At 41.1% G+C, this 27,807-nt stretch overlaps 1 protein-coding gene across 1 annotated transcript; it reads right to left on the bottom strand.

Moving 5' to 3' along the window:
* On the bottom strand, positions 1-27,807 carry LOC126184663 (adrenodoxin-like protein 2, mitochondrial). The gene is made up of 4 exons (XM_049927145.1): positions 27,452-27,807; positions 27,260-27,372; positions 26,792-26,924; positions 1-248 (listed from the first exon to the last, which is right to left on the bottom strand). Exons 1-4 carry the CDS (start codon positions 27,592-27,594, stop codon positions 158-160), a joined length of 480 nt encoding a protein of 159 aa, XP_049783102.1. The 5' UTR covers positions 27,595-27,807; the 3' UTR covers positions 1-157.

Here is a 27,807-nt window from a genome sequence, read left to right as displayed (position 1 = left end):
CTCCTATTAAGAGTCAGTCACTGAGGTAAAGAGAGAGAGAGAGAGAGAGAGAGAGAGAGAGAGAGAGAGAGAGAGTGTGTGTGTGTGTGTGTGTGTGTGTGTGTGTGTGTGTGTGTGTGTGTGTAAGTGAAAAAGGGGGGGGGGGGGCGCACACGTGTTAGCTGCGTGCATCATTTATGCCTGCAGGAACCTTTACTTCTAAACCATTGAGATCTTTCGTCATAATGATCTGGCATCCCAAACGTGACCTGCAAACAAAGTCAAATTTCAGAAATAAGTACCAAATATATGTAAAGAATAAAGTAACTTTATTTTTTACTAACACAGCATCTAGTTAGAATATAGTGCCAGTTAAGCATTTAAGGAAGATTGACTAAAAAGAGTTTATATGATAAATTATGTTCACACTTGTTTGCAGTAAAAGGCTATTCACAGAACATACTTTGACCAATTTGAAGCATGCAACTAATTAGACACAAAGGCTGTCTCTGTATATATCTAATGCTAACCACGACAGTTAGCATTTGCTTGCACTTGAGCATCAGTTTGCTGCTACACCTATGAAGAACATAATTCAAAAAGACAAATGAAAGGGTGCAGCAGGACATGATACTCAAGCACAGTATAGCAAAGGAGGTCACAAATGTGAGCATGGAGAATTTTTGTTAAAAGCCAGCTTCTAAACACTATGAGCTGCACTTAAAATATTTGTTAGCAAACAGGTATCTGGGACAATAACTCACTGTCAGTGGCATCTGATACAAAGGACCACAAACCATTGTATGTATATCAATACAACATGACAACTGTATACGTAATAGCAGAAACTTAGCTCTACAAAACACATTGTCAGTAGTGAATGCTTTCCAGTGTTTTACTTTAAGTTCATCTAGAAAGAAAACAACCATGTGGATACCTAGAATATAACTAGAACAATGTCTATGTTACTATTCGCATTATGAAATCCATCCTATCTCACAGCACACAGGTTGCTTTGTGTATTACTGCTGTCAGTTATTAGGCAGTGACATTTCTTGTTAACATTTGACAAACTCGCCTTTAATGCAAATACTTAACTCACACATAGGCCAAAAGAGTATAATACACTACATGACCTAAAGCATCGAACACCTGGCTGAAAATGACTGGCACCTGCCATCGGTATTGCTGGAATTCAATATGGTATTGGCCCACCCATAGCCTTGACAGCTTCAACTCTCGCAGGCATATGTTCAATCAGATGCTGAAAGGTTTCTTGGGAAATGGCAACCCATTCTTCACAGACTGCTGCACTGAAGATCGGTATTGACATCAGTTGGAGAGGCATGGCATGAAGTCAGTGTCCCAAAACATCCCAAAGGTGTTTTATAGCATCCAGGTCAGGACTCTGTGCATGCTAGTCCATTACAGGGATGTTATTCTCATGTAACTACTTTGCCACAGGCCGTGCATTATGAACAGGCGCTCAATCTTCTTTAAAGATTGAATCGCCATCCCCGAATTGCTCTTCAACAGTGGGAAGCAAGAAGGTGCTTAAAACATCAATGTACGCCTGTGCTGTGATAGTGTCACACAAAACAATAAAGGGTGCAAGCCCCCTCCATGAAAAACATGACCACACCATAAAACCACTATCTCCAAATTTTACTGTTGGCACTGCACACATACGTAGATGACGTTCACCGGGCATTCACCATACCCACACCCTGCCATCGCATCGCCATATTGTGTACTGTGATTCGTCACTCCACACAATGGTTTTTCCACTGTTCAATCATCCAATGTTTACACTCCTTACACCAAGTGAGGTGTCATTTAGCACGTACCAGCATGATGTGTGGCTTATGAGCAGCCGCTCGGACATGAAATCGAAGTTTTCTCACTTCCCGCCTAACTGTCATAGTACTTGGAGTGGATCCTGATACAGTCGAATTCTTGTGTGATGATCTGGATAGATGACTGTTTATTACACATTACAACCCTCTTCAACTGCTGGCGGTGTGCGTCGGTCAACAGAAGAGGTTGGCCTGTACACTTATGCTGTACGTGCCCCTTCACATGTCCACTTCACTATCACATCGTAAAAAAGTAGACCAAGTGATGTTTAGCAGTGTGGAAATCTTGCGTACAGACGTATGACAAGAGATACCCAATCAGCTGACCACGTTCGAAGTACGCGAGTTCTGTGGAGCGCCCCATTCTGCTCTCACATGATGTCTAATGACTAGTGAGGTTGCAGATATGAAGTACCTGGCAGTAGGTGGCAGCACAATGCACCTAATATGAAGAACTTATGTTTTTCGGAGTGTCTGGATAGTTTTGATCACATAGTGTATATGTCTAAATATCACGTATTTATATTAATCCACAACATGCATTTATAAATGAAAAATATCATGTTTGGACAATTAGTATGCAAGGCAGAATTTACAAGTACAGAAGCGTAAAATATATACAAAATAGATAAAAACTGTCGTTGATTGTCACGAACTACGCACTGAGGAAGTTGGCTTAATGCGAAACCTATGTGTACAATTTTCTGTTCTCCATCAGATGCCACAGACAATGGGTTATACACCTAAATATCAGTTTGGTTACAATCTAAAGTAAAGCTCATGGTGTTTAGAAGATGCCATTCAACAAATATTTACTAGCAGGGCAACATCTAGTATTCAACATTTCTACCTTAAGAAATTAATGTAAAACAGTATTATACTGCACGAGACAAACTAAAATGGGGGGGAGTCTCCAATTGTAATAGTTACTGATGAATATGCTTGCCTTAAGGCTGAGATGTGAAATGATACCTACGACCACTTTAGTTGTAAATAAATAATGGTAATCAAACTGTAAATGCTAACTATGAATGAGAAACTTGATTTGACAGAAAAGCAACGAAGTGTTTTGGAAATCTACAGTTTACACGACTGCTCTGCAATTCACACTTAAGTAAATGGCAGAGGGTTCACAGAACCATTTACACACAAATTCTGAACAGTTCCTCCTATAATAGTGCATGGGAAAAAAGAACTCTTAAATCTTTTGATGAAAACTCCAATTTTTCTTATTTTATTATGATGGTCATTTATCCCTATGTAGATAGGAGTCAACAACATTTTCCGCATCCAGTTGGCGATTGAAACCTTGTGGAAATCTCACTGCAACAAAAAAAAAAAAAAAAAAAAAAAAAAAAAAAAAAAAAAAAAAAAAAAAAAAAAAAAAAAAAACACCTTTGTTCTAATGATTGCCACCCACTACCTTTATTATATTCATGACACTCCCTCCCCTATTTCACAACATTAAAACATGATCTACCCTTCTTCGGAATTTTTCAATGTCCTATGTGGTAAGAAGGCCATACTGGACAGCAGTACTCTCGAAAACGGCAGACAAGCAGAGGGTAGGCATTCTTTTTAGTAGATTTGATGCACATTCGAAATGTTTTGCTAATAAAACAGTCTTTGGTTCACCTTTCCCACAACCTATTCTATGTTATGGTTGCAATTTAAGTTGTTCATAATTATAATCCCTTGGTATTTCATTGAATAAGACAAGCTTTAAATTTGTACGATTTATTGTGTAACTTAAATTCAGTTGAATTTTCAGAGCTCATCTGAAGGGCTTCACACTTATGGGTGTATATTTCAGCTAACTTTTCTTTCTTGTGTATTCGTGTGACCCACACAGCTTCCCAGTCTTTAGGTACAGGTATTTTGTCGAGCAAGTGGTTGTATTGAACTGGTACGCAGTGAGCTACTTTATCAGCTTACAGTATGGGATGGAAGAATTGCCTTTATTGAGTGATTCGAGTTTGTTTGCTACACTGAGGGTAACCACTTTTGAATTTTTCATGCTGGCAGCTGTTCTCGATTTGAACTCTGGAATATTTACTGCACCTTGTTGGGTGAAGGAATTTCGGAAAACCATGTTTAGTGACTACACTTTGGTGGCACTGTCATCAGTATCAATAACACTGCTATAACACAGTGGAGGTATTTACTGTGTCTTGCAGCTAGTGTACGATTGGAATCTCCCTTGATTTTCTGCCAAATTTCAAAACAGGAAAGCATCCAGCATTTAAGTCCACACTGAATTTCAACCTTTTGGACAATGTCGTCAGTCTTTGTCTTTTGCATATTTTTTTTATCTAACAAGCTTTTCTGTTGCTTTTTGCAAGTGTTCTGGCCTGGGCATTTGGTCTGTCTCTTATTAATTTACTATATATTATACTCTCAATTGCTATCAATACCATTTCTTTAAATTTAAGCCACATCTGGTCTACACTTACACAGCTTGGAAGGTGTGGAGGCTCTCTCTTACGAAGAGATACAGTGAATTTTATTTTTGCGTTCATTTTTTGTGGATTTGGATGTTACAATATTTAGTGTTGCTGCAATGGTCTTGTGCTCACATATATATATATATATATATATATATATATGACACACTGTACTCTTAGGATTATTTATGGCTAGAAGGGATATTATTACAACCATTTACAATTCATTTCAACTCCTAAATTAATTACTCAAAATACTTTTTGGAGAAAGCATTTAAAACAATTTAGGATGATTTTTACGCCTACCAGTCACTTTCCACTTGTATTTTCACAAAAGCAGCAAGTTGACTGAAGTTGGAACAAAGGTGTTCTAATTGCGTGAGTGGAGGTACCTATCCAAAATGAGACTCAAATTTTCTTTGAACCCTTCACAAACTGTACCATCTGAGACAAAGTGTCGGTAAGAGGAAACAGTTACTAATCTTAGCCATTTATCAAGTAGAACCTCTATCCATGCTAAATCTCAGTAACTATCTACTCGAGTTTCACTATAACCACTTCTACAGCAACAAACTTTTGATCGCCAACTGAATTTAATTTATCCTTTCCAGCTGGACTTGTCTCTGGCTACAGCCAGCTTTCAGTAACTATAACCATTCCTGGTTCAGCACTTTCTTTGAGGACTTTCAGGTCAGATTCTTTCCCACACTGCTATGAGAGTTTACAGTTATAATACTAATGTTACCTAGGTCTACCCTCGTCCCATGTTTCACCTTCATATATTCAAACTGAACCCCTGTCTGTACTTTTCTGAGACCCATCTAACCTAAAAAAACCACAGAGTCCATTCCATGTTGCCTTATTGAGGTCACTACAGCACAAGTCAAGGGATATGCAGCTTTCATGGTCATAATATCGTCTGATCCTCGAAGTCACATTAAGAGGATGTCATGTGTAACACTGGAGCTCCCAACTACCAATAAACCCACCTTTTGAATGCCTAGACCTTGCATGCTGAGAGCCTTCCTGTTTGCAGCTATTCTAAATGAACAACTTTCAATGTAGACTTGTAAAGCAGAACAAGTTTTACACACCGAAAAATGTAAAGAACAAAGTGAGCAATAACAATATTGCTCTCACTGCAGTAATGTAAAATGTCAATTACAGTTTAGCTCCTAATGCAGTCTATCAGACGAATTCAAGGCGTATATACTGTTTGCATTCTGTTCCCTGACTACAGCAAAGTGACATCTAGACCAAGTCCATTCTATATATTCTGCATGCTACTGAGCAATGACAGCCACTACTGAGAGAGATGGCTACCTCACCATAATCACTAGCTGCAGAGTTCAACACCACAGTCTGCCACTATCACAGATGGATGGACTCTGGGCTCTTCCTTATCATCCAATTCAGGACACCAGTGTTCCTGATACTTTGACAGATGGACCAGGGCCTACCTTAATAGCAGGCTAAGATTGTCATACTGCATGGCTACATGACAACTGTCATTGCATTTCAACAGGTGAAGAATGGCAGTGAGCAGGAGCGGACAGAGCATCTGCCAAAATCGACATGTGCAAGTCAAACACATGTTCCACCTTCACTCACTGCCACAGCATCGGGGGACGCCCACCACCGAAGCCATCGCAGGTGGCAACCACCACTGCAGCAGCAGATGAGGAATGGGTGTGCAGCATCAGCTGACTGAAAGGCCGCTTATGAGATGACTACTCTACAGGCATTGACAGCTGATGTAAACAGCAAGTCAAGACACTGCTTGTAACTCATGGAATTAAATAACTAATTCTGAATTCTCTTTCACTGCACCCATTGTGACAAAATGTCAGCACCATCCTTCCAAAGGTAACTGGCAAGGAGCAAACTGGGAGAGTGACTCCACCCTCCCAACAGTCACCTCTTGCAATATGAAAGTGGTGCACAAAATAGCTTTGATGTTAATTAAAATTTTAACTTATTCTGTAACAGTCAGAAGCCACACCAGGAACTGTTTAAAAAAAAAAAAAAAAATTGCACCGAATCGTGCAAAGCTAAGATAAAATTGTCCTTAGCATCAAGGAACAGATGGCAAGGTTAAATAAAATTATGATCTGTACTGTAACATTTTAAGTAAAGTGATCAGAGCACAAAGCAGTATGTGCTTGGAAGAATTAGTAGGTTTGCAGGGAACAAGGTAAAATCTATTTTGAACATCGTAACAAACTAAAGAGGAAAACTGAGCACAAAAACAAAATTTCTTTTGAGGCAGATAGTTCACTGGTCAAAGATAACCCCAAATTTTCTGAGACATCTAATACTTCACACTACAGCACTGAAAGAAGTTTCTAAAGAAAGTAACAGAAGTATACAAGTAAGTAATATTAGCAGTCACCTTAATGAAAAAAACAGATAATGAGAGATTCAGGAATGTCAGCAGGTTGTTCAAGGCAATTTATCATTTAATTTTGACAAGACTTGGTACACATAGTTAAGTGTTTTTCCTAACACTCCACAACCAATAAAAATAGACTTCTTTAAGACAAACTGTGGGACCTGTTACATTTTTGAAATTACAGATATCCACAATTATGTGCAGAATGACTGCTTAAATGCCTTAGGGGGTACTGTAATTTTCTCTTCAGGATCATTACGAGAGCAATATGTAGGCAGTTTTATTATACTAGTAGTTTCCTCACTTGATGCAGGTTCTACAAACCCTGTGAGTAACCTTTCATGTGACAAGAGTATGCATTTTCAAATATCTGCTAGTTTTTTCAACAATCCTGTTACACACTTACATAGGTCAAAGAAACCTGCAACTATTTTCGGTGCCCTATTCCCTATTTGGTGTGGGTACGTAACACTTTAGTAATATTCAAGCATCAGTTGCAACAATGTTTTGTATGAAATCTCCCAATTTAATTTTCCTAGTACCTTATGAATGAACCAAAATCTGCTACTTGCTTTACCAACGGCCGAGCCTATGAAGTTGTTCCATTTCATACCCCTGTGAATTTCTACACTCAAATGTTTGAGCTTCATTACAATTGTGACTCACTTATGTAGTCATTGGACACATTCTTCCTCCTCCGTTTCGTGTGTATTTTACATGTGGGCTACTCAACAGCATAGTCACCAGTGCCCTGATGAAAACAAGAACGCCATATGCCTTTCTCCTGGAAAAAGAGGAGAAGGGGGGGGGGGGGGGGGGGGGGGGGGGGGGAGTGGAGTACTTTATAATCCATTAGCATCTGCATCTTATTCACAGCACTTTATGGATAAGGCTTAACAGTCCATAAGATTTCAGAACCCACGTAACATTGGCGTCAGGATGAGCAAAGGTGTTGGGCAAAGATCTCCAGCCAAACTGAGGGCAGCTCTGATGTCAGTATGTAACACACATGTAACTGAAATACATTCAACCGAAACTGGCCCACCACAAACTTCAGAGTTGTGAATCATCCTACCAGAAGAGGAAACCATGTGTTAAAGAGCTATGTCCTATGATCAGTCAGATGAGTGGCACTTCCTTCCATTGGTAAGGTCTGCATGAAGTCCACCATATGTGTGGTCGATTCGAGTGACCATAGTTTCTCACTGCCACCTCAAACCATTCAGTTTCCCACTGATGCGCGATTTCTCTGTCAGGTAATTAGATGACAGCAGGCAAGAGGAAGGTACATCAACTCAACACCATCCTACCATGCTTTTTTGCCTGCTTTGTCATTATCCCATATTCCAATGTGCCTAGGTACCCAGGAAAAAATCACCTTTGTTCAACAGTGTTTGAGAAACTGTAAATGGTCATGGAGGAGCTGAATCAGCTGGTCAATCAGATACATTTGGGGAAACGCTTGTAGCACACTGTGCAAATCAGAACAGATGAGAAACCTTGTACTGTGATGCCTGTGAATCTAATCCAATGCCACCATAATGCCATATAACACCGTATCATAATTTGTAAATTGTTCTGGAAGATGCGCTTTGAAAACCCTATCATGGAAGACAGCTGAACAACCGAGGGGATTCTCTTGCTGACATCCATCTGTACAAACAATGGTAAAACTGTAGTACATACTTGAAATTGAAGAAAACAGTTGTAAATACATAATCTGGAGTACAAGTTTTCTTGTACTGTGTCAAGCTTAAAAATCACATTGGGCCTCTGAAGAGATCACGGCAGCAATTTATTAAATCCCTGGCTGTGTTTTCAGAGGCCTGATGTATCAAGATCCTTCAGTCAGCAGCACGTATTGCACCTTGTCTTGGGGTGCCAATTCCTGAATTGCTATTCAAAGTCGCTGTGGACTGTCACACTAAATGCAAATGACTAAGGGGGGGAAATTTAAGGGGGGGGGAGGCACTGCCATGAATGGTAAAATACCAGTGGTTACAGGTGTTGGAGCAGCACCTTTTTTAGGATAGGTAAGACAGAAAGATGTCAAGTTCTACGAGAGGTCAGGATTGAAACAAATCTTCAGTTTAGGAAAGAAATTAAACAGTACAATTCTAGCACATTAGATCACCAATCACAGCTACCAATTATAAATTTTCACCAATCACCAGAAATTTTATCTCCACCAAGTTGTATCTCAGTCCTAGGTAATTGCATTGATGAATTAAAGTCACCCAACCCAGTTGACATAATCTGCCTCTCTGAACACCATGTGACCACTGGTATAGGAACTAGGCCTAAGCACAATGAGAAACTCAGACAGGAGAGTACTGCAAATGTTACAATAAGGAAAGGGTCTCATAAAAGTATAATTAAAAATAATGTAAGTATATTTCATCAAAATATTGGGAGTTTAAAGAATAAAGTAGATGAGCTTCTGGTTTGTTTAGAAGATTTAGAAGCTGAGAATGAAATAGATATACTATGCCTGTCTGAGCATCACATTGTTACTGATATAGATAAGGTAAATGTAAGTGGTTATAAGCTCTCTGCACATGTAATGAGAGAAAATATGGAGAAAGGAGGAGTTGCCATATATGTCAAAAGTTATCATTGTGCGAAAAGTATAGAAACAAAAAAGTTTTGTGTAGAGAAACATATAGAAGCATGTGCCTGTGAGCTTAAATTAAATAAAGGCACATTTATAATTGTAACTGTATATAGGTCCCCATCAGGAAATTTTCATCTATTTCTGAAAAATTTGGACTCCTTGTTGTGCTATCTGTCAGACAGGGGGAAGCAAATTATTATTTGTGGGGACTTCAATGTAGATTCTCTGAAAGAGGGTAATAGGAAAAATGACCTTGAAGTATTACTCGGTTCTTTCAATTTGACACCCGTTATTGATTTTCCTACTCGGGTGGTAAAGGATAGCAGCTCACTGATAGATAACTTCTTTGTAGACCAAGATAAGTTTAACCAGATAAATGCTCAGCCTGTTGAGAATGGTCTTTCTGATCATGGTGCACAGCTAGTTACAATATATGACATAGCTCCATTCAGCAATACTAAACAGTCCTCCAAAGTAGTACGTTCAGTCAACGATTTAACAATTGCAAATTTCAGGGAAAGCCTACAGCAGTTAGACTGGGATGAGGTGTACCATGAACCTGATGCCAATTTAAAATATAATTTATTTCATGACATTTTTGTAAATGCATTTGAAAACTGCTTCCCCAAGAAAATAGTTAAATTTACCCGTAAGAAACCTTGTAACAAACCATGGCTTACTAAGGGTATAAAAATATCTTGTAACCGGAAAAGGGAAATGTATCTTACAGCAAGAAAGAGTACTGACCCAGAAACTATCAAAAATTATAAAAACTACTGTGTTATATTAAGTAAAGTTATAAAAAAATCCAGAAGTATGTGTATCATGTCTGAAATCAGCAACTCTGATAATAAAATTAAAACAATTTGGAATATTATTAAAAGATAAACAGGTCAACCAAGAGCACAGGAAGACAGTATTACCATCAAATTGAATGAAAACTTTACGAACAAAAAGTCAGAAGTTGAAAATATTTTTAATAATCATTTTCTAAATGTTGTGGATATAGTAGGATCCAGGTGTTCATTAGAAGATGCTAGGCTGTTAATGGAAGAGGCCATACCTATGCAATTTGATACAATTGAAATCTCACCCACTTCTCCCTCTGAAATTAAGAAAATAATAAACTTGCTTAAAAGCAAAAACTCACATGGAATTGATGGCATTTCCAGCAAAATACTAAAAGCTTGTTCTCAACAGATAAGTAAGATTCTCAGCCACCTGTGTAATAGCTCTCTGGAACAGGGCATTTTCCCTGATAGACTGAAATATGCTATTGTTATACCTTTGCATAAAAAGGGGGATAGATCTGATGTCAACAATTACCGTCCAATCTCCCTTCTAACAGCTTTATCCAAAATTTTTGAGAAAGTAATGTATTCAAGAGTAGCTTCACATATCTGTAAAAATGAAGTACTAACAAAATGTCAGTTTGGTTTCCAGAAAGGTTTTTCCAACAGAAAATGCCATATATGCTTTCACCAGTCAAATTTTGAATGATCTGAATAACCGAAAACCACCCATTGGGATTTTTTGTGATCTCTCAAAGGCTTTTGATTGTGTAAATCATGAAATTCTGCTAGACAAGCTCAAGTATTGTGGCATGAGTGGGACAGTGCACAAATGGTTTAATTCGTACCTAACTGGAAGAGTGCAGAAAGTTGAAATAAGTAGTTCTCGTAACATGCAAAGATCAGCACATTCCTCAAACTGGGGAACTATCAAGAATGGGGTTCCACAAGGGTCAGTCTTGGGTCCTTTATTGTTCTTATTATATATTAATGACTTGCCATTCTATATTCATGAAGAGGCAAAGTTAGTTCTCTTTGCTGATGATACAAGTATAGTAATCACACCTGAGAAACAAGAATTATCTGATGAAATTGTCAATACTGTCTTTCAGAAAATTACTAAGTGGTTCCTTGTAAACGGACTCTCACTGAATTTTGATAAGACACAGTACATACAATTCCGTACAGTGAATGGTATGACGCCATTAATAAATATAGACCTTAATCAGAAGCATATAGCTAAGGTAGAATATTCCAAATTTTTAGGTATGTCCATTGATGAGAGATTAAACTGGAAGAAACACATTGATGATCTGCTGAAACGTTTGAGTTCAGCTACTTATGCAATAAGGGTCATTGCAAATTTTGGTGATAAACATCTTAGTAAATTAGCTTACTACGCCTATTTTCACTCATTGCTTTCATATGGCATCATATTTTGGGGTAATTCATCACTGAGGAATAAAGTATTTATTGCACAAAAGCGTGTAATCAGAATAATAGCTGGAGTCCACCCAAGATCATCCTGCAGACATTTATTTAAGGATCTAGGGATATTCACAGTAGCTTCTCAGTATATATACTCTCTTATGAAATTTGTGATTAACAACCAAACCCAATTCAAAAGTAATAGCAGTGTGCATAACTACAATACTAGGAGAAAGGACGATCTTCACTATTCAAGATTAAATCTAACTTTGGCACAGAAAGGGGTGAATTATACTGGCACTAAAGTCTTCGGTCACTTACCAAATAGTATCAAAAGTCTGACAGATAACCAACAAGTATTTAAGAAGAAATTAAAAGAATTTCTGAATGACAACTCCTTCTACTCCATAGAGGAATTTTTAGATATAAATTAAGAAAAAAAATATTAAAAAATAAAAAAAATAAAAAAATAAAAATAAAAATAAAAAATAAAGAAAAATAAAAAAAACACACAAAAGAATAAAGTTGTCATATTAACTTAAGTATGTTGTTAAATTAACCTAATTATGTCATGTATTGGAAAATTCGACTCGTTCCACATCATTACGAAATATCGTATTCATGATCCAAGGAACTAGGATTAATCTAATCTAATCTAATCTAAACAAATTTTCAGAGCCTGTCAAGCCAGGAGAAGGCACTGCCAAATCCAGAAAGGTGGTTCACCAAGCTCTGCACACAGACTCTGAACTGGGCTGGTTCAGTAGGCTCTAGTCGATATCTGAACGCCATCATGGTAGACAGCGTCTAACATATACTAAATGATGTGAAGCCCTTTGTTCCTATGTCCTTCAGGTGTGGAAGCCAGGTTAATTTTGAGACAGACAGTAGACCCAGGAAGTACACAGTGTCCTTAAAATATAAAATATTGTCCCTCATGGTGAGTTCTGGCTGGTTAAAACTTCAATGAGCATGGTTAAAATTGACAGTTTACTCTGATGGGAACCTACAGCCAGTTTTTCTGGCCCAAGCTTACTGTCTCCTGATGATCAGCTATAACTGCCTCATTGTCATAAGATTAGGGGAAGAGTAGATGTCTGTAAAATCATCCACAAACCAAAAGCATTTAACAGGGCTCCCGAGTGTGGAGGAGACTGCGTCGATAGAGACTGATCGATGTGACACAGTATACTGCCTTGGGGACCCCATTATCCTCAAAACAGCACCCAGACAAGGCATCAGTAACACAATATCGAAATAAATGGTCCTCGAGAAACAATTGTATAATTGAAACTTCCTGGCAGATTAAAACTGTGTGCCCGACCGAGACTCGAACTCTGGACCTTTGCCTTTCGCGGGCAAGTGCTCTACCATCTGAGCTACCAAAGCACGACTCACGCCCTGTACTCACAGCTTTACTTCTGCCAGTATCTCGTCTCCTACCTTCCAAACTTTACAGAAGCTCTCCTGCGAACCTTGCAGAACTAGCATTCCTGAAAGAAAGGATACAGCGGAGACATGGCTTAGCCACAGCCTGGGGGATGTTTCCAGAATGAGATTTTCACTCCGCTGCAGAGTGAAAATCTCATTCTGGAATTGGATAATTAGCTGCAGACATCCACAGAGCCCCCATTCATGAAGTTGGAGAAGAGTTGTACCTGCAAGCGGTGCCGCACACATTTTCAAGGTAAAAAAAGTAATCTTTTATTACTTTCTCCAGTAGAATTAAGTTGTCAAGGACAATAGTAGCACTTTAAACTACACTGGGTGTAGGACAAGTGACCTTTGGATTCTAGGAACTAGACAAGACAGTGGTTGACCACGCATTCAAGAATCTTACCCATAGAACTGATAATGGCTACATGTCAAGAACTGTTAGGAGTGGTACGATCCTTGCCTGGTACCCATAATGGAATTAATATTGCCTCCTTCCAAGTTGTCGGCTACTGTCCATCAAAACACCGAGTTGAGCAGGCTGCTGCCAAATGAAATGAAATCTTGCAATTGCAGTGTCTGCTGCTAGTTGGGAGATGGGAATATACTAAGACACATCCTACATCTGGATAGGAGAGAAAAAGATACGTTGGCTGAGCCTCTTACAGAAAATTTACTGGTACGGTAGTTTGGTTGGTTGGTTGAGCTTTAAGGGACCAAACAGCAAGGTCATCAGTCCCTTGTTTCAAATATGCTCCATTCCGCTAATGGGACATCTCAGTAAAGTCAGAACAATAAAATGGAAAAAGGTAACAACGGAAAAGGGCAGTCATGTTGTCATTGGTAAAAAACAAAATGAGGGAAGTCGGCAAGAAAACGAACCCAAAACTATGCTGAAGCAGCATAGGCAAGACCACCTGTGACGTAAAAGGTACAACTGCTAGAATGTAGAAAGTACATATGGGAATAGAAAGACTAACCAAGCCTAAAAACAGAGTAAAAGGGGGAGAAAAGAGGATTTCGGTCAGGGAGGTGAATCAGGAATCTCTGAACACGGCTTACAGTGGGAGACACCCAAACACTCATCGCCCTGCCCCAACACCAGAGAGAGATTAAAAACCTTAAAACTGAAAATAAAAACCACTTTCCCGGAGGAAATCAAGAACCAGAGAGACCATCCGGGAATCGTCAGCCAACGTCAAAGGTAAAGTGTGGGGGAGTCTGTACTTAGCACGCAGAGCCAAAAGAAGGGGGCATTCAACCAAAATGTGGGCTACTGACTGGAAGGCTCCACAACCACATAGTGGGGGTGGCTCATCACGCAAAAGAAAACCATGGGTCAGCCTGGTATGGCCAATGCGGAGACGACACAGTGTGGTCGAGTCCTTTCGGGAGAGGCGAAAGGAAGAACGCCACGGGCCTGGTGTCACCTTAATTGCACAAAGTTTATTAGACAGGGGAGTAGCCTCCCAAGAAGTGGCCCACGACTGTGCGAAGTGGGATTTGATGTGAAGCCATAAATCCGCTGCAGGAGGTGTTACAGAAAACAGGGGGTAAGTAACTGCTCCCCCAGCCAAACGATCAGCGAGCTCATTACCCGGGATACCCACATGGCCAGGGACCCAAAGTAAGTCAATGGAACAAGCAGCACGGTGAATATCAGTGAGATGGCCATGGATGGCAGAGACCAAGGGATGGCGCGAAAAACACTGGTCAATAGCAAGAAGGCCACTCATCTAGTCCGTACATAACAAAACGTGGTTGTGTTGGGACTGTTTAATAAAGGTAAGGGCCTGGGAAATTGCCATCAATTCCGCAGTAAACACCCCACATGTCGGTGGCAGCAGATGACTTTCCGTTCCAACAGAGGACGTGAAGGCATACCCAACATGATCAGCAGATTTAGAGCCGTCAGTGTAAAAAACAACAGCATCCCGAAACTCCCATAAAATTTGGCAGAAAAAGGAATGGAACACCACCGGGGAGATGGAATCTTTCGGACCTCGGCGGAGGTCCATCCGAATTCAAGGCCGAGGAACTAACCACGGAGGGGTGGTGGGGAGGGAGCGAGGAAGACAGGACAAAGAAGAAAGCTGAAAATCACGGCAAACAGACGCAAGGCACAGCCCAACTGGTAAACCTGCCCGAGGGCGGGAGTCGGGTGGGCGACGTCCATGGTCTGGGAACAGGATAGAATAGGAAGGATGAGTGGGAGATGAACGGATACTGAGTGCATAAGACACCAGAAGCTGGGACCGCCGAAAAAGGGGGGGATCCCAGCTTAAACCACGAAACTATCAACAGGGCTAGTAGGGAAGGCCCCAGTGGCCAAACGGATACCACGATGGTGGACTGGATCCAGCACATGCAGTGTGGAAGGAGCAGCTGAACCATAAACTTGACAACAATAGTCCACGCGAGACAGAACTAGAGCACGATAAAGACGGAGGAGGAGGGAACGGTCCGCACCCCAAGAGGAGTGGGCAAGGAAGCGAAGGACATTGAGATTACGGAAGCATCCTACCTGCAGGAGTCTGATATGGGGCAGCCAAGTAAGCTTGTTGTTGAAAAGAAGACCCAGGAAACGAAACTGTGGGACCACAGGCAATCGTTGTGCAGCGAGATAGAGCTCTGGATCAGGGTGGATCGTAGTACGGCGACAGAAGTGGACCACTCGCGATTTTAAAGGAGAGAATTGAAACCCGTGTGAGAGGGTCCATGCAGAGGCACGCCATATAGCTACCTGGAGCTGCCGTTCTGCAGATGCCATCGAGGAGGAACTAACCCAAAAGCAGAAATCATCCACATACAGGGCAGGGACGACCAAGGGACCGACAGAGGCCACAAGTCCATCGATAGCAATGAGGAAAAGGAGGACACTCAAGACAGAACCCTGTGGGATGCCCGTCTCCTGGGTCCGTGGAGAACTAAAAGCAGTACCAACTCTAACTGAATGATCGATGGATCAGGAACTGGCGGATAAAAATCGGGAGTGGGCCCCGAAGACCCCACTGATGAAGGGTAAGTAAGATGCGACGGCGCCAGGCCGTGTCATACGCCTTGCGAAGGTCAAAAAACACTGCAACCAAATGGCGGCGCTGGGAAAAAGCCTGCCGAACTGCGGATTCCAAGCGAAGTAAACGATCGATTGGAGACCGTCCCTCTTGAAAACCACACTGGTAAGGGGACAATAGATCCCGAGATTCGAGGACCCAATTGAGCCGATGGGCTACCATCCGTTCAAGTAACTTACAAACAACATTGGTCAAACTAATTGGCCGATAGCTGTCAACAGATAGCGGGTTCTTACCAGGCTTAAGGACAGGAACCACAATGCTATCCCTCCACTGAGAAGGGAAGTCACCCTGGAGCCAGATACGGTTAAACACCAGAAGAAGATGTTGCCGTTGTGGAGCACAGAGATGTTGAAGCAGTTGGTTATGAATGGAATCTGGGCCAGGCGCTGTATCTACATCTACATTTATACTCCGCAAGCCACCCAACGGTGTGTGGCGGAGGGCACTTTACGTGCCACTGTCATTACCTCCCTTTCCTGTTCCAGTCGCGTATGGTTCGCGGGAAGAACGACTGTCTGAAAGCCTCTGTGCGCGCTCTAATCTCTCTAATTTTACATTCGTGATCTCCTCGGGAGGTATAAGTAGGGGGAAGCAATATATTTGATACCTCATCCAGAAACGCACCCTCTCGAAACCTGGCGAGCAAGCTACACCGCGATGCAGAGTGCCTCTCTTGCAGAGTCTGCCACTTGAGTTTGCTAAACATCTCCGTAACGCTATCACGGTTACCAAATAACCCTGTGACGAAACGCGCCGCTCTTCCTTGGATCTTCTCTATCTCCTCCGTCAACCCGACCTGGTACGGATCCCACACTGATGAGCAATACTCAAGTATAGGTCGAACGAGTGTTTTGTAAGCCACCTCCTTTGTTGATGGACTACATTTTCTAAGGACTCTCCCAATGAATCTCAACCTGGTACCCGCCTTACCAACAATTAATTTTATATGATCATTCCACTTCAAATCGTTCCGCACGCATACTCCCAGATATTTTACAGAAGTAACTGCTACCAGTGTTTGTTCTGCTATCATATAATCATACAGTAAAGGATCCTTCTTTCTATGTATTCGCAATACATTACATTTGTCTATGTTAAGGGTCAGTTGCCACTCCCTGCACCAAGTGCAGTGCCAAGTGCCAAGTATCATGAGAAGAAGATAGAGCAGAAAGAAATTCCCATTCAGTAAAAGGTTCGTTGTAAGATTCTGACTAACAAGGGGTGAAACATAAGGTGGAAGCTTCAGCCCGCTGTTTTTGATGAAGGAAAGCAGCTAGATAGGTGGCTGACTCTGATGCCACTGCAAAATGAGTCGCAAGATGTTCTGCAAGAACTAATGGGTCCGTACAAATGCCATGTGGGAGGTGAAGGCCTGGGAGGGTGGACTGCCGATGGCAACCTTTGAGAGAGCGAAGTGTAGCCCATACCCGTGACAGAGGGACAGTAGAACCAAGGGAAGAAACGAATCGTTCCCAACATATCCGCTTGCTCTGTTTGATTAAATAACGGGCTTTAGTGCGGAGGCGTTTAAAGGTGGTAAGGCTGGCTACAGATGGGTGCCTCTTAAAGTGTTGCAAAGCTTGACGGCGATCACGGATGGCAATGGCCGTACTCCACCACAGGACTTTCTGGTGACGAAATGGTCCAGATGAGCGTGGGACAGCAAGGCTAGCAGCGTGAACAATCACGTCAGACACGTCACATAGGACGTCATCAATACAACCTGACAAAGAGGGAGAAAACACAACCTGTGCAGTGTATAGAGACCAATCGGCGCGTTGGAAAGGCCAAATTAGGTAACCTGTCCATTGGGGAGCGGGAAGGGAGCGTGATAATCAACGGGAAATGGTCACTATCACAAAGTTTGTCGTGTGGCGACCAGTGTAATGAAGGGAGGAGAGAGGGAGAAGAAAGAGAAAGATCAATGGCAGAAAGGGTACCATGACTGGCACTGAAATGAGTAGGGGAGCCATCATTAAGAAGGCACAGGTCGTGGTCTGCAATAAATTGGTCTATAAGAAGACCTCGTCTAGATGGAAAGGCACTGCCCCACAAGGGATGATGAGCATTGAAATGCCCAAGGAGGAGGAAGTTGCTGAAGAAGGGCAGTTAAAGGCAGCAGGTGTAAGAGTCCTGTCAGGAGGGAGATAAAGATTGCAAACTGTGACCGCAGAGTCTAAGTGGACCCTAACAGCAACCGCTTCCAATGTAGTTTGAAGAGGAATCCACGTGCTAGCAATGTCTGTACAGACCAACGTACAAACGCCACCAGAAGCCCGCAGGGGTCCGACCCGATTTCGACAGAAAACACGGAACCCACGGAGGTTCGGTGAGTGAGCATCAGTAAAATGAGATTCCTGGAGAACCACACAAACTGCAGAGTAGGACGAAAGAAGGGATTTCAATTCCGGAAGGTGACGATAGTACCCATTACAATACCATTGGAGCACCACAGAATGATGGTTTAAATAGGGGCTGAACACGCTAAATCCAGTCATACCGCTGGGTCCCCACCAGTCACCGACAAGGAGGGTGCGACATCCATGAACGACAGGTCAGAATCCAGTTGTGAAGTCGGAGAAGGGACCTCCAGTGACACCAGAGGCTCTTTGTCCCGGGACTTATGTTTCTTCTTCTTTTCAGGCTGAGATCAAGGAGGGCTGTGTGGCATGAAGGAGCCAGCTGCAGCAAGATCAGGAACAGAAAGAGACCGGGCGACCTGGGGGCCAACAGACCGTGGCTCTCGCGCGGCAGCAGACCTTTGGCCTGGAAGGTGCCGGGAAGGGGCATCTCAGGAGAGGCACCCTTGACCGGCAGACGCTGAAGGAGTGGGACACTTCTCCGGCTGGGGAGGGGGAGCAGCGCCCATAGGAGAAGGTGTGGGAGCCGCAGGGGAGGGGGGGGGGAGGAGAGGGGTCCGGGATGGGGGTAAGGAAGGTGGAGGAAGGGGTGAAGATGTAACCAAGGCGTAACTAGATGACATGGACACAGGGAGAAGTCGTACATATTTCTTACAGGCCTCTGTGTAGGTTAAACGATTGAGGGACTTATACTCCTGTATCTTTTTTCCTTCTTATATACTGGGCAATGACTACCATGACAATTTACACATACAGGAGGAGGAACACGGACTCCCCTCATGGAGTGGACATCCACAGTCACCACAGAGAGGGGCCTGGGAACAGCGGGAAGACATGTGGCCAAAACGCAAGCACTTAAAACACCTCATAGGAGGTGGGATGTACGGCTTCACATCACAGCGATAGACCATAATCTTAACTTTCTCAGGGAGGGTATCCCCTTCAAAGGCGAGGATAGAAGCACCAGTATCAATACGATTGTCTTTAGGACCCTTCTGAACACGCCGAAAAAAATGAACACCCCGCCGTCCGAGATTTTCCCGAAGTTCCTCATCAGTTTGAAGGATGAGGTCCCTGTGAAAAATCACACCTTGTACCATATTTAGAGACTGGTGGGGGGTAATGGACACAGGAATTGTGCCAAGATGGGTACAGGCACGAAGGACCGCAGATTGGGCAGGTGGAACAGTTTTTATCAGCAATGAACCCAACCGCATCTTGCTCAGGGAGTCCACTTCACCAAACTTGTCTTCAATGTGTTCCACAAAGAATAAGGGTTTGGTATTGTTGAAAGTATCTCCATCAGTACTGGTGCAAACTAGGTAACGGGGGAAAGGTTTTGCCCCCATCCGACGGGCCTGACCCTCTTCCCAGGGGGTAGCCATGGAAGGGAAGGCCGAAGGGGCAAGAGAAGCAGCACTTGAGGAATCAGTTCCACGCAGAGAGAGACGGCCGCAGAAGAACGCCCAGAGTTCTGGACCCATATGCGTTTCATTTCCATAGCGTCCGCCCTGATACCACCCACTCCGATCAGGGGCTCTCCTCACGGGCGCCACCCAGCCACAGCAAGGGCCGTCTGGCACGGCGGCCATTGCCGGGAGTTCCGATGCTCCAGGATGACGAGCAACCACTCCAAGGCATGCATGAGGTGGTCACAGCTCAGATATCTGAAGTGTGATCCCTGTGTGTTCAGGGGGCTCAACCAAAAGGGTACATAGCGACCCCACCACACGGGCTGGCTATGCACCCTAGTATCAGACAACGATGTGAAAGGAAAGGCGGAATGTACTAGGAGGGCGCACGTCGGAGACACTAGGTAAGGTGTTCTTCCCCAAATGGCTCACACTACGGAGGAGAAATTTTGTAATGGAGGTCAAACCCCAGAGGGGGACCAAGGGATGCCAAAAGGAGGAGATGATTACGCAACAAAGCCGAATTGGAAAACCAACAGAACCAGGAGGATAGCGGGGGCCAACATAAGCAAGGACACCAAGAGAGGGAGAGGGCGAGGGGAAAGGAGCAAGGAGGGGAAAGGAGAGGAAGGGAAAGGAAATGCAGCCCTGGAGAGAAAGAAGGCTGCAATGGCTCGGGGCCCGTGCTCGCCACGCACATTGTGGACCCCCCTGGGGGGAGGGGGGGGGGGTACGGTAGGGGCGGCATCACCACAAAAACCAAGATAACTGTGGTTATAGGTGTTAAAGAGATGCCTTTTTGTTTTGTTAGTCAGTATTCAGGCATCTCATTATGAAAGAATTTAAAATAACAGATGAGCCCCACAAAATACTTAAGAATGTGCAGAGAAGTAAAGTTAGTTCATTTCATTAAAATATTAGAGGATTAATTGTCCAATTGGAAAATTAGACAGTTCTGAGAGGATGGACATCCTGTGCTTACCCAAGCACAGCATAACCACAGGTTTACAGTAGTTAAAAGGTATTACACTCTAGAATCTTACTCATATAGAGAGAACACCGAAAAAGGACTCATTACTTATATTAACATAGGAAAAATGTTCAAAGACATTGAGACGGAAAAAAAAAAAATAAAATAAGAGTAGTGATCAGCACAGAAGTGTGCCCTTGTGAACTGATACTAAAGTAGTTCACTTAATTGTCATTACATGGAGATCCCTACTGGAAAATTGTGAACTGGAATGTGGATTCCTTACTATGGTAAGTGTCAGACCACAGAAAGCAGTTAATAGTCTGGAAATTTAATGTAAGTTTTCTGAAAGATTCTGATAGGCAAGGTGATTTGAAAACCTTAACTGGGTACACAATTTGATCTCAGTAATCAACTTTCAACACAGGTGGATGAGGACAGTAGGATCATCACTGATTATGGTTTCTTAGATGAAGCTCAAAGCATGAAAATAAAAAATGTATACCCAGTAACAAATATTCACTCTGATGAGGATGCACGGTCAGGACAAGTAAGGTAGTGCTTTACTGTATTATATTCCTCTATTATAATCAAAATAATTAATGATTCCAGGACAAATGCTTTTAGGAATAGTTTACAGAGACAATCTAGGATGAAATGTATAATAAACCAAATGCTGACCCCAAATTTAATCTATTCCAAGATAAATTCAGATCATTATTTGAAAATAGCTTTTCACATAAGCTGATCAGAAAGGACACTGAACAGGCATGTAAAAAATGTGGCTCACTAGAGGGATTAAACTATAATTTGAAAGCAAAAGGAGAACTTATCTGTTGGCCTAGAGCAAGTAGAGATCCTGCAGTAGTTGCAAATATGAAAACTACTCAAAATTACTAAGAAAGGTTATTAAAAGCCATAGGAAAATGCACATAATGTAAATCAGTAATTCTGACAAAAGGCTTAAGGCTATACAGAATGTCAACAAAGTAGAGACAGTACAACTGGCCAAAGAGCAGGATAATAATTTACCACTATTTAATTACCCAGAAGGACTGTAAATAATGGGTCACAGCCAGCGAATTGTCTAATAATTGTTTCTCAAATATAACTAAAAATATAGGGACAAACAGTTGAACAGAAGAATCACAGTTCTGTGTTGAACGAGCATCTCTTGTGAAAGTCAATCATATGAATTTAACACCAACTTCTCTCTCTGAAATTAAGAATTTTATACAGTCTCTCAAAAATAAAAGCTCATCTGGTTTTGATGGGAAATCCAAAGATGTATCACAGATTTATTCCCATATAACAAAACTCGCTCAGATTTGAAATATGTACTGCATCACTAATGCTATGCATTTTTTCAGACACACAAATACACCACTGTGAAACCCTGATTACAGAAAGTGATAGGAGAAATGTCCAGTATCAACCCATTTCACTGCTGTCATCTTTCAAAATTTTTGTGACAGTGATGCACTATAGATTAGCATTTCACCTGATCAACAATTAATACCCTCAGCAGCTTGCAGTTTGTGTTTCAGAAGATTTGCTCTACTGAGAATGCCACTTATGTGTTCCTCCACCAAATTTCACTAGCATTGAACAACAAAATAGCACCGGTTGATATTTTCTGTGATGGATCTAAGGCATGTGCCTGCGCAAATCAAAATTTTCTCCTAGGTAAACTGAAGTTTTACCAGATCATTGGTATAGCTAACCAATAGAATGATGACAGTTTTACTTTGTAATTCAACTAATGTAGTCAGGGGGATATTATTCTTACTGGGGAGAAAACATACCATATGGGGGTTCTGAAGGCTCCCTCTTAGGTCTGCTATTGTTTCCCATATATGTACACAATTTTTGTCCAATATACAACAAGTCAAAGAAGTTGTTTTTGCCAGTGACACTAATATTGTGATGAATCCAAGCACACATATAGCACCAGAAGAAATGGTGAAGAAATTTCTTGACATTATTGAATTGTCTCACCCTCTAATTTCAAAAAGACGGCTTATACCTATATCTAGAAGTAACACAAATCATGAGTGGTGAGGAAATTACAAATATGGCCAAAACTTTAAAAGTGTCCCATACTGATGGGAGTTTAAACTGGGAAAGTACGTTTTGGATCTCTTGAAACAACTTAGTCCAGCCACATTTACACATAGAATCATGAAAAATCTTTGAGAGAAAGCAGTAAGTTGACATCTTGCACATTTTCATTCAGTAATGTCTTGTGAAATAATATCCTGTGGTAACTTAACTTCAAAATAGAAATTCTTCACTGCTCAAAAACTTGCTGTAAGAATAATATGTGGTGCTGACCCAGGACCATCTTGCAGACTTCTATTTAAGGAGTTCGGCATTTTGACTCCTGTTTCCCAAGTTATCTATTCCCTCATGAACCTTACTGTTAATAACTCACTGCAGTTCAAAATGAATAACTGTGTAGATGTTTACAACACCAGAAGAAGAAATGATATTTGACATTCAACACTGAGGTTGTCTTTAGCACAAAAAGGAGAGCACAATGCTGCAACCAAAATTTTTGATCACTTACCAAAGATATAAAATGTCTGAGAGAAGAGCAAACTCTGGAAATTAACTGAAGGAGTTCCTCCTTGACAATTCCTGTTCTACAGTATATTTTCTATTATTGTGATATATAAAAGGGGGTGGGTGTGTGTTACTTTATTGCTTCATTTTCAGTGACTTTTTTATTTTCTTTATGTGTGTGGTGCTTTTATTAGGCATGATTAGTTTGGTTTTTGTGTGCGTGCCAGCCAACCTAGGTTATTTTGTTCGAGGCTTTTGTTGGCAAGTAATTTTTGTTTTGGTTTTATTCTCTAGTATTTCTGATGTTTGGCCTGTTTTATATTTATGGTATTTTGCTTGTGTTTAAAGTGATCTAGTTAAGATGGGAGTTGATGGGCTTTCTAGTTGTTAGGGTTTTGTTTTCAGTTGGTGGTTCGTGAGTTATGTAGGTGTGTGAAGTTTGTAATCGTGGGTTTTCAATTTGTGGTTTGCCGGTAGATATCGAAAGCTGTCGTTGAGCTATACAGGGCAAAGAAAATGTCTGACTCCACTTTTCAGAACTGCAAAAGTTGGTTTTTTAGGTGTCAGGGAATAGGTTTGAGCTATAGAGGTACAGAGAAGTGTACAAATCCTGTTGGTTTTTGGGGCTGACGTGTTATGTCTTAAGCTGAGATTTTTTTGGGATGGTGTGGTGTTTTGTATTGTTAAATATGTACCTTGTACCCGCCTAAACCCTCTATTTCCCACAGTTGTCCCATTAGTTTCATTTTATTGTTGGGGTGAGACATTCTTACATTTTTATTTTTGTTCACAATTGTTGGCATGTGCATGTAACTACAATATTCTCGCCATTTTGTATATGCTTGCCAGTAGGCATTTTCTCCATACTGATGACATCGTTCAAAGCAGATGGGTGGAATCAGATGCTTCCCTAATGCCCCTAACAATTTACACCACATATCAGCTTTAAGGCAGGGTGGAATGCTAGCAGGCATTGAATGCTATAGCCAGCTGAGTATCAAAGGAATGCAGGAGCAATGCCACCTTTTTTTGTGTACATGTAAAACCACATTCACTATGAACTGACACCATGCTGACAATTTTCATCATAACAAGGGATTTGTATAAAACAGCCGACGAGCAAACTGTGAAATTTTCAGCAACTGAAGTGACTGCCATCACAACCACCCCAGGAAATATCTAGAATAAAAGTTTATTATGCGAGGATAGAAAGTTAAGAGGGTTGAGACGACATTAGAATCTAGACACTACACAACTTACTGTTTTGCAAGGTATGCATTTGTCCCATCACTTAATCTGATGTCAAAAATCACTCTCAGAAATGAAGTGAAATTTGGGTTAACGTCATCAAACAATACGTCTCAGCAACATACTGTATAACAAAATCCCGACAGATGAGAAATATGCACCTAACTAGAAATTAACTATGTATGTAAGAACCAAACCAATATTTTAAAGCAGGTCTCCTGTTGCAAAAATTTCGAAACTTCAAGAAGTAAACTGCCTGAATAATTAATCCAGTAAGTTTGAAAGTCAATGCCGCAATGTCAGTTTGCCTGCAAATAACAGTTCAGTGTATTTTATGTTATCAATACCATGCGTGATTGTAGCCATATAATCTTATTGACCACCTTATCAAATTAACTAGAGATTTGATAATGCTTTACCAACTCAACCACAGTGTCGCCTTTCGACCTAACCTACACCTCAGACTACACTACAAATCAGTCAGTCACCACAACTTACATTCCAAAAACTAATAAGGACATAGATGGGTTGCAGAAAGTGTTCTTTTCTTTCTGCTTCTGTATACGTGACATTATGTACTTCATAATTACGATAAAGGACAAAGACACCGGGTATAGCAGACTTATTTGACCCATTTTATCAGTGTCCTTGTTGAAATGTGACTCTGCATTGGTCTACAGACATGTGTTCTCATCAACAAAGTTGAGAGCAGTCATGGGTAATATAGCAGGTTCCATACAAGGCAAGAGGTTTGGGATGCATAGCAATACAAGCTCATTGTTATTTTAACGAAGTGGGTAAAAGCAAGAAGAATCTTCTACACCATGCATTGTCTTAATGGCATGTGCAGATGATGCTTGTGGCTCTTACCACAACTGTATTCACTTTTTTCAAATATGCTTTTACAACAGAAAGTTAACCTTGGAGTGAAAAGACAACTGGGAGCACAGGAGTGTATGTAGTATGAAACAACAATAGTCAGCACCACAGGCATACTGCACTTCTTGAACAATTACACTCTGCTACTTTTGCTGTTTATATAATTGCTAGTTTTGGAAACAAACAAATCAACCTTCTGACATTTTGCATATTTCCATTCAGTAATGTCTTGTGAAATAGTTTTCTATGTCATTTCATTAGTTGAAGATAAATTATTGACTGCACAAAATCTGTAGTATTGTAAGTGTGGACATCAACATTGTTTTCAAATTGTGACTGATTATTTATGACCAATTTCATTGGAGAGTATATGTATTGTTGGTGCAGATTTTGCCTCCATAATAACTATGGGTTATCATTGCATTTGGGGAATTAATACTTTCTAAGCGGTTAATTACTCCAGAAAATTCTTCCTTAGCACATTACCACATGGAAATATGAAAAATATGTCAGGAGGTTGACTTGTTTGTTTCCAGGACCAGTAATTATGCGAAGAGCAAACGTAGTTGAACTTAATTGTTGGAGACACTCACTATGCCTGGGGCAGTTGTGTTGCTTCATATTACATACATTCATAAGCTCCCATTTGGGAAGAAGTGACGTCTATTTCCGTGAATTGTATTTTAAAGGAATACAAAGTGATTAAAATAACAATGGTTCATTACACACCTGTTGAGTTCCTATCCCTGCTACTTTCCGGAGTAATGACAAAGATGTAAATATACAACACTTGCAAAGAATTTTTGTTGAACACACAGTTCATAAACTTTAAACAAGGCACTACTCTCAAAAATAAACATACCCAAATGAAACACAAAGTGAAATATGATCACATAATATTTTAACTCTTATTGTAACCGAAACAGTACTTTGTTTAGACATATTTGTTGATACCTAAAGAGGCATGATGCAAATTTTTTCCACCTGGTGGAACTCAAGCATGTAGAAGTTTTTGAATAACTGCTCCACACCACCCACAAAAAAACTGTTACAAAGGTTAATTCGTGTATCCTTCATACTGCCTCACCATAGAGAAATGAGATGTTAAAAGACATTTAACAATAGGAGGTTAAAGCATTGTAATTAGAACAGTGCACCTACTGCATACATCCTTCTTTATCCTGTCAAAGGACACAGATTTTTACACATACAACAACTAGCAACATAAACTTAGTATCACAAATAAGCACGACAGTATTTTCCCCACACCCACATAAAATTTTGTCGAACAAAAAACTGTATCTTTGTGTCATTAACTACACTCTTGGGGGACAATACTCACGTGTCTGTAGGATCATACGCTAAATCAAGCATGTCTAGCTCTTCATCTGTAGGTTTCTCTGGCAAACGATCATAGTCCTCTTTTTTCAGGATTAAGTGGCATGTGGAACAGGTTAAGGTTCCCTCACATGCACCTAGAGGGAAAAAGAGAGAACATTTTAGCATTTTTAATTATAAGCACATTTCAGATGAACTGCCAATTAACTTGATAGGTATTGTATTACAGGAAAGCTGACAGAAGGGACAAGTAAGAACTGAAAGGAAGGTAAGACTTCAATAGCATTAGCAAAATGAAAACACCTACATCAAAACACGAAAAATCCTGCAAAACAGTTTAAGACAATTATCAGCGTTCATGCAAGTGCCTAGGTTGCTACACACACTATGTCAGTAACTGTGTCCGTACACCAACATCGTTATTTTATTCGTTTATTACTGTTACGTATTAGTTATACATTTCAGTACTTACCAAACCCATCCAAATCTATGCTATTGCTCACAACTATATCCAGGAGACTGTCACCGACTTTACCAACCGCTTTAATCTTCTCGCCGTTAGTTTTCACAAATATCACCTCTACCCTGAAAAAAAATACCCGCTTGACAAGAATTCGTAAATAATTCACCAACATATGTCAGCGCAATTTGATTTATATCTCACTTGTCAGCTTTAATGTCATGTTGGACTGCTGTGCTCTGAATACTTCTCTCCAATGAAGCAGACGCCGGACGAATAGCAGACGACTTTATATTGGAAACCGCGCGCCAATTTCGGGAAAAGCTTTTCACTAGTAAAGATGCCATAACAGCAGGCAACTGAGTTTGCAGCTAACGAGCACAATTAAAGTACAACACAGTAGCTGCAACAAAGTGTTTTATCCCTTCATAGCAGACTGGCAGAGATAAACAAGTATCTTGTCTGATAACAGTCGACAGCAGCTACACAGCAGCCACGAATTTCTGTTCATTCTGCCAATCAGCTGACGACCTTTATGAAGACGTTCATTCAAAGAGCTC

This window comes from Schistocerca cancellata, chromosome 4, assembly GCF_023864275.1.
Source record: "Schistocerca cancellata isolate TAMUIC-IGC-003103 chromosome 4, iqSchCanc2.1, whole genome shotgun sequence".
Classification (NCBI taxonomy): Eukaryota; Metazoa; Arthropoda; class Insecta; order Orthoptera; family Acrididae; genus Schistocerca; species Schistocerca cancellata.
Note: the sequence above shows the minus strand (reverse complement) of the source record. Positions and strands in the feature narration are given on the sequence as shown.